General features: G+C 33.8%; 1 protein-coding gene across 1 annotated transcript in view; it reads left to right on the top strand.

Moving 5' to 3' along the window:
• Capza2 (capping protein (actin filament) muscle Z-line, alpha 2) overlaps positions 1 to 8876 on the top strand; it is a 32542-nt gene that overhangs the window by 10400 nt on the left and 13266 nt on the right. Inside the window, exons 5-7 of the mRNA XM_013019917.1 lie at positions 1527 to 1578; positions 5244 to 5307; positions 8014 to 8220. Of these exons, the coding sequence (XP_012875371.1) occupies positions 1527 to 1578; positions 5244 to 5307; positions 8014 to 8220 (323 nt within the window). The remainder of the gene's footprint in view (positions 1 to 1526; positions 1579 to 5243; positions 5308 to 8013; positions 8221 to 8876) is intronic.

The raw sequence follows: 8876 nt of genomic DNA, 5'->3' as shown, positions 1-8876 counted from the left end.
CTTATGTGGTGCTGAGAAATCGAACCCAGGGCCTCAGGCATGCAGGGCAAGCGCTCTACCACTGAGCCACCTTCCCAGCCCTCCATGAGACTTTTATCTCCGGTAAACTACTCAGAAAAGCCAGAGGTGACACTGAGGCTCAAATGGTAGAGAGTTAGTCTTGAGCACTGAGAGGCTCAGGGACAGAGCCCAGACCCTAATTTCAAGTCCTAGGACCAACAAAAACAAAACAAACAAGCAGAAAAACCATAACCACCTAAATAACTATGCTAAAGACAGTACACATGTTCTGAATTACAGGGAAAATATTTGTCAGTGTGGATTTAGTGTATTCATGCTATGTGTGATAATTATGTTACAATGGGTTAACTCTCAATATTAATTTTATTCTAGTTACTAAACAGAGTGTAACATTCTGAGAACATAACTTGAACTTTGCTGTAAATTGTTTTATTTAAATAAGGAATTGATCACTTATAGTAGAGACTTCTTCAGTAGAACATTTAAACAGTTAAAAAAATAGTTTTTTGGTTTATTTTTTAGGAATTTTGTAGTACATTTAAATTTTTTTCCCGAGGGGTAGACATTTATGTTTAGAAGATAATATGTAAAAACAATTTGGTATTAAATTATATTTTATAAATCATTTCACAGCATGCCATTCTTTAGACCTCATTGGCAATCATTTTTACAATTATTAACCCTTAGTCCAGATTTCTTCACTGCAGTACAGTGTCCTGTGTGCTGTAAATCTGCTCTTCAGCAGTGGGGATGACAGAATTGAAATATTTGCCAAGAAAGCAGCTGTAGAGCCCTTTTCACAGAACTTTTCTAGTGTAGTTATAATAACTTACTGCAGTTACTATCAATGTGTTACCAAAATGGTTATGTCTAGACTCAGTCACAAACTGTTACTTAACCACTTTTTCTTTAGAGCAGACTCATCTGAAACTAATGATTGTTTTGCCAATAGGCATAGTCCTATCTTTACATCTCACTTAGCTATATGTGTATATTAATTATCTCTTTCTTTGGAGATACTGGTCTGCCTGTATCAAATATTAGGGTACAAACTGGAATGTATTTCTATATAATTTTGTCTCCTGTTTCCTAACCAAAAAATCATTTATTACAAAACAAAACTACTATGGTAGCCAGATTCTGGTGACTCGTGCATATAATCCTAGCTACTCCGGAGGCTGAGATTTGAAACCAGCCTGGGAAGGAAAGTCCACTTAACCATGAAAAAGTGGGAAATAGAGTTATAGCTCAAGTGGTAGAGCAGTCAGGGCTGAGCAAAACAGGGATAGTTCCTAGACTCTTGAGTTTGAGCCACAGGACTGACACCAAAAAGAAAAGAAAAAAATAAAGCATTGTGTGTATTTGTGGATATTTTGGTCATCATCAGGGTGGTAATTTTTTATTTTGTTCTGGAGTGGATATGCTAACACATGACTGAAGCAATTATTCTTTACATCCTTCAAACGTAGAAAATAATAATAATATAGAAAACATTTATTTTGCAGATGTTCGGTTATTGCTTAATAATGATAATCTTCTCAGGGAAGGAGCAGCCCAGTAAGTATTTTATATAGCATAACTAAAATGAAAGAAAAGTGGAATTTAAGCACTAACCCCTTAGATGTGTTTCTATATCAACTATAATTTATGCTCACTCACTCTTTTCTTTCTCTCTACATACACAAACACATGTATGTACGTGTATATGTATATATGCATGTGTGTATATTTATATACACCTGTGTGTATATATTTATATATATATATATATATATATATTAATGTCTAAACTCAATTAATGAAACCAGGCTTGTGGCTTATACTTGTAATGTTAGCTACTTAGGAGGCTGAGCTTGTTGGATTGTGGTTCAAGGTCAGCCTAGGGAAATAAAGTAATCAGTCCCCCTCTCAACAAAGAGATGGGTGTAGTGATAAGCATCTGTTATCCTAGTTACAGGGAAACCTAGCACACATGTACATGCCTAGGAAGGAAACACAAAAATAATAGGCAAAAGTGAGGAATAGAAGCATGGCCCAGAGGTAAGAGCACCTATAATAAATAGCAGGATTAGAGTACAAACCCCAGTATCAACAAAAAAGAAAAAGCAGCCGGGTGCCTGTGGATCAAGCCTGTAGTAGTAGTGTGCTCACCTTGCGCTGAAGAGTTAAGGGACTGTGCCCCGGCCCAGAGTTCAAGACCCCCAGCTGACAAAACAAAAATTAAAACAACAACAACAAAAAAGAAAAAGCAAAGATGGTTTTTCACTAAAGCTGTACACAAGTTGTATAGCATAAGTGTGGAAAGCATCATAAAGTCATTAAGATTGTATTCCAGTGCATTTCTCTGGAAATGTTTCCCTGTTGCTTCATCTCTTTTCTTTTTATAGGGAAAAAATAGGGCTATTCTATTAGAATGGTTCTATTGGGGCATCTTTTTTAAAGAGTACAAATTCAGTATTTTGAGTAAAATTAGTCTTACCAAAGGGTGAGTACTATCAAATCCAGAATACTTTGAAATAGAAATACCCTTTGATTGAACAGACAAAAAAGCCAAAGTTCACTGTGAATATAAATAAGCGTCTTAGGAATTTTCCAATGGAAAGTCAGGTATGTTGGATACCAGGCTATATGAAATAAAATGTAGTAAAATATACTTAAGGCCTGCAGAGCCCAAAGCAAGAAAATTTTAGTTATATTTAAGGCCTGCAGAGCCCAAAGCAAGAAAATTTTAGTTACTATTTAGAAAAAATTTTTTAGCTGTTTAAATGATAAACTGAGATTTAAATATTGAATAAGAAAAATGATGTGACAAAACTAAGCCAAGCATGGGAAAAGTGTCCAGTGTGATATGAAGAATGATGGATGATTAAGTAGCCAGCTGTGAATGTACATGTGTGTAGTCCCAGCACTTGAGAGACTAGGATGGAAGGATTATAACTTTGAGACCTGCTTGATGATACCTTGTCTCAAGAACCCCACCCCCCAAAAAACTGAACAAATATAATTTAACAGAGAAAAGAATTAAATCAGTGGGCCACAGAACTCTACAAGTACAGGGAGGCTATTATACTGTGTCTAGTAGGATGCTTATCCTGTACCACTAAGACCTCAGTAAATATTTGAAGAGATGGAAGGGTAGATGAGTGAATGACAAGTAGGTGTATGGAATGAGTTTTCTGAATGGAAGAGACTTTGGGAGTCTTCTAGATAAGATGAGTGAGTCCATAGTAGCTAATGAGAGTGTAGCAACAAAACCCAGATACTCTGACTCCTGGGTTAATGACTATCTTATTATACTGCATAGTATACTTTAGCTTACTTTAAACATTTAATTTAACATATTACCTATTCATACTTACTGTTTCCTTTAAGAGCTTTTTGTTCTTCTTTTAAGGATTAGAGGTAAATAGGTTTTGATGATAGGGTCAATAAAAAGGATTTGGTTCATTCTGGAACCAAATTACTATTTAAATATTTATTATTTAAATTTAGCTTTTATTAGAAAAATGAATACTAAATTCTAAATTTTAGTTTACAAACATTTTTCAGATAAATTATTTAAAGCTACTTGGTGCCTGGCCACTTTGAAGCTATTTTTAGGAAAATTATAGTTTTAATGAATTTTTAAAAATCAGAAGTGAATACCACTTTCCCCCCTTCACCTTCCGTGTGCTTCTTTACTCCCTCCTCCCTCCTCCCTCCTTTTTTGAACATGCAGTGTCAGGAATTTGACAGGTAGTAATTTAACTCTACTTTGCTATTTTTATATTTAGTAGTCTCCTGTTAACTCATCAGTAATTCTTTGCTCAACTGAACCTTCCTTTCTGAAGAGACTGGAGCTAATAGTTGAAGATTCAGAAGATATTTGCCAACCAAAGTAACCTTAAAAAACCTTTTAAATAGATTAAACTTAGAGATAATTCCAATGTCTTCTCTATTAAGTGGAGGTAATTTCCTATGTTACAGATTTCATAGAATAGAGTATGACCTTTGTGTCAGTTTTAGATAATTTTCTATACTGTAGAGTTTCTCAGTCACATATATCATAATTAGTTGGCATGCCATACATTATTATTCATTCATATCAGGATATGGAAGGTTTATGCATGAGTCTACGCCATCACTGCTTTCTTTCTGCAGTTATAACGTGGACATTGACAGCAGCATCACTGCATTTTCTACCTCTAGTTGCTCCAGTGCACAATTCATTATATGAGCGACTGCCAAATTCATCTTTAGAATCATTTCTGTGTCTCTTTTCAAAAAATTTTCTGTGACACTGTTGCCTCCAAATAATTAATTCCATCAACAAGGCCATCTATGGTCATAACACCCTGAACATGGCCAGTTCCATTTGAAATATTCAATCATTCAGTTTCTACAATACCAGAGCCATCTAGTTATCCAGGCTTATTTCTTAATATTACATCCATCGTGAAATTGCTCCAGTTCTCTTCTCTGCTTATTTTTGTTTTAACCAAATGTAATATTTAAAATGTGTGTGTCTGTGTGTGTGCATGTGTGTACGTGTGTACATGCGTGCTACAGTGCTTTATTAAGTCTTTTAGTGGTAATTTCTGCTTTGTGTTACATTTATCCATGATCTCTTTTGGTTATAGAATTTGGTCATTTTATAGCACTTAGTATTTTCTGGTCTATTAAAGTATGTAAACCACATAATTGGACAAATAATTAGACATGTACTTTACAGATAATGTTTACTTTCAGGTTCTTTAGTGAGAGGCCAATTAAATTTACTGATCTATTTTATTTTGATAAGCACAGAAGCACTGATATTCATATCATTGATCAGTTTTTTTCTTTTGTCAGCCGTGAGGCTTGAACTCAGAGCCTGGGCGCTGTCCCTGAACTCTTCTGCTCAAGGCTAGAGCTATACCACTTTGATTCACAGCATCATTCCAGTTTTCTAGTGGTTAATTGGTGATAAGAGTCTCACGGACTTTCCTGCCTGGGCCGACTTTGAACTGCAATTCTCAGATAACAGCCTCCTGAGTAGCTATGTGGCTTGAGCCACCAGAGCCTGGCTGATCAAATTTTATAGTACTTATATCTAATATACCAGTAGTTGTGTGAGATAGTAACCAAGATTTGTAATTTTATTAATCTAGCCATGTACAATGCAGGAAGAGATTTTTTTAACAGGTAAATGATCATTTTGTAGAAGCATTCAATTTTAAATAATTTACCTTTTTTTTTTTTAGTGCATTTGCACAGTATAATTTGGACCAGTTTACACCAGTAAAAATTGAAGGTTATGAAGATCAGGTATTTTTAATTGAACACAAAGCCTGTCAACTCTTTGTATTGTTCATGTCAAGTAAGATATCCTACAGAATTGTGCAGAGGAATGCTTAAAAAAAATTTCAATAATAGCTACTTACTAGCAAAGTAACTGAAAATTTAATTTCTTTTAAGACTGATAATATTAACAGAAAGTGCCTTTTAGGAAGATTCGGATGTAATTTAGGATTTTAAGAAAATAGTTGCTTTACATTTACTTGTGTTTTACAGGAAAAAGTATCAGTCCTAAATTAACCCAAAATCTAGAATATATTAGTGAGATTTAGATAATAATTTCATTGTTCTGGAATTCTACAATTCTTATGTGAGTACACTAGAATTTAGCAATAATTAAATCTTTTTTTCCCAAAGTACAAGTTAGAATTACTAAGCCAAGAAAGGCCACAAAAGAGCTATAGCTTTTATTTTTTGATTTACTGTTATTAATAATTGAACAGTGGTTATATTAATTCCAGTCATGCTTATGTGAAGTATAATGTATATAAAAATATGAGGAAAGAACTGATCTTATTCATTTATTATTTTACAGTAGATGAAAGATAACTAAAGGGAAAAGTTAAGCTTATAGATACCATAATAGATAAAACATATAATTACTACAATGAAGTTATATATGGATTTGTATCTATAGCATAGCATTTCATTATATTCCTTTACTAAATTCATTTTATTTCTCTAGAGATTTCCTGTTACTATTATAAACTGTATTATCTTTGTAACTCTGTTCAGACTGATAGTTGTTTTCTTGGAATAAATCCTTGAGAGAAAATTTGCTAGCTTAAGAGCAATTTTTTTCTTAAATGTTAACTAGCTTCCAAAATCATTTTATCATTCTAGCATAATTTTTTTTTTTTTTTTTTTGTCGGCCGTGGGGCTTGAACTCTGGGCCTGGGTGCTGTCCTTCAGCTCTTCAGCTCAAGGAGAGCGCTCTACCACTTGAGCTACAGTGCCACTTCCGGTTTTCTAGTGGTTTATTGGAGATAGGAGTCTCACGGTCTTTCCTGCCCTGGCTGGCTTTGAACCACGATCCTCAAATCTCAGCCTCCTGAGTAGCTAGGATTACAGGTGTGAGCCACCAGCGCCCGGCTCATTCTAGCATAATTTTAATACTTACATCTAAAAAGATAATATAGTGAACTGCATCCTAACTTCATATATAACTATAGGCTTAAAAACTTAAAGTGAGATATTAACAAATAGGCTCCAAAACTATCAAAAAGTTCATTTACCAAGACTAAACAGAATTTTTCAGAGAACTATAGGAATGATCCTTTATCAGGCATTTTTATCCATCTTTCATATTACCCAAAAAAGAGAAAAGTCTAATATCATTTAAATATCAATCAGAAATGGATTTGAACAACCCAGCTGCTATTTCTCATTTAAAAGATTAAAAAAAAAAAACCCTTAAAAAATCCTTAGTAAAACTAAAGGTGAAATAAACCTATTAAATATAATTGTTTACCAAACTAGTAATAAGTATCATGAGTTACAAAGACTAAAACAATTTCATTTAAAATTACAGGTTTGGTTCCTTAGTTATCATAGATGAAAGTATAGCAAATAAGATGAGAATTTATAAACTTAGCAAAAAGACAGAAATTTCTTTGGTAGTAACTGTCTAAAGTACTTAGGAATACCAAGACACTCCAGAAATATTTAACCTCCAACCTCAAAAAAGCAGCTAGACTTAACTGGGTGCCATTGGCTCATGCCTGTAATCCTTGCTACTCAGGAGGCTGAAACCTGAGAATGTGGTGTGAATGTGGTTTCCTGCTTGAGCAGGAAAGTCCATGAGACCCTTATCTCTAATTAACGACCAAAAGCTGGAAGTGAGCTGTGGCTCAAGTAGTAGAGCACTAGCTTTGAACTAAAAAGCTCAGGGAGAGTTCCAAGGCCCTGAGTTGAAGCTCCCAGGACTGACACTAAAAACAAAACAAAACATAAACCACAAGTGAATAGGCTTAAGTAAATTTGGGGAATTGGCTGAATTTAAGGTAAAAACTCTACACAAACTCACTAGCTAGCTTTTTACTGCTGCATCAAGTGAGCACCTAAAACTAGAGTACTTACTCTCACTAGAATAAGTTGAAATAGTAAAAGGATGGTATAGGGAATTTTATTTAAAATAATGGTAACTATAATATGTTAATCTAGAAATAAGCTTCATAAGAAAAAGCATAGAATCATGAAGAAAATTTTGGTTATCTTCATGTAACAAAATAAGATGAAACAGTGGAAAGCTACATTGAGTTTCATTCATTTTAGGTAGAAACTTAAATTATTGAAAAATTGATCATTTAGAATTTGAATTGGAGTTCTAACGATTTTTTAAGTTAGTATTTTCATAAGATTTTATTTGAAAAAACATGCTTGAAGTAACCAAGAAAATGTGAAAAGAAAGAATAAAAATAGTGAGGAGGATGCTTAACAATCAGTGTAAAGTCAGATATAAATTGATGTATGAAAAATGTGTACAGTGTCAAATGTAAGATGACCTTAGAGTCTACACATGCTGTATAAGAAAACCATGTGAAACAGGATTGAAAATTTAAACTATAAAAGATGCTTAGAATAAAATTCTTATGTAGTTTTCAATGAAAAAGTGAATATATATTAATTTGTGTCAGTATTGGTTTAAATACTTATTTCCTTATTCCATCTTTGAAGGTATTGATAACAGAACATGGTGACTTGGGAAATGGAAAGTTTTTGGATCCAAAAAACAGAATCTGCTTCAAATTTGATCACTTAAGAAAAGAAGCAACTGATCCAAGACCTTATGAAGCAGAAAATGCAATTGAATCATGGAGAACTTCAGTAGAAACTGCTCTGCGAGCTTATGTAAAAGAACATTACCCAAATGGGGTCTGCACTGTAAGTTCATCACTGGTTAGCTGTTAGTTTTTTGTCTCTTGTGTCTTTGTGGGGGAAAGGGCTTTTTGATGGTTAATTAGAAAGAAATAGTCTTACACAGATGGTCTGGTTGGGTTGGTTTAGAACTTCCATTTTCACATCTCAGCCTCCTTAGGAGCTGAGATTTTAGGTGTAAGCCACCAGTGCCTGGCTTCTTTTGTGTCTTACATAACAACGACAGAGTTTTATAATTTCTCAAAACATTCAGTAATACACAGAACTAGTAACTAATAAAGCTTGTTCTTTTTTTTTTTTAACTTGTTTTTCCTGAGGCAAATACTCCTAAAAAGGTGGCAAGGTTTTTTTTCTAGAAAATTAAACAATATATTGTCATGTCCAGAAATAGAAAATTAATTGTACCTTGAATTAAATCCATATAAGAATCGACTACATAGGATTAGACGGTATGAGGAGATTATTTACTTTCATACTCAAGATCTTAGGTATAAATCAGATTTCTTCTTACTAAATTCAAAAAGATTTAGAAGAGTCATACTTGTTTATTAATTTATTTAGTTACTTTGTGTGTGGGGTGTGTACATGGAGCTGTACACACGCTAATACAGAGTCTTGAACTTGGGGTTCATTCAGCGTTTTCCACTCATGGCTGCAGCTCT

The sequence above is a fragment of the Dipodomys ordii genome, unplaced genomic scaffold (assembly GCF_000151885.1).
Source record: "Dipodomys ordii isolate 6190 unplaced genomic scaffold, Dord_2.0 Scaffold48, whole genome shotgun sequence".
NCBI classification, from domain to species: domain Eukaryota; kingdom Metazoa; phylum Chordata; class Mammalia; order Rodentia; family Heteromyidae; genus Dipodomys; species Dipodomys ordii.
This window is presented reverse-complemented; position numbering and strand designations above follow the sequence as displayed.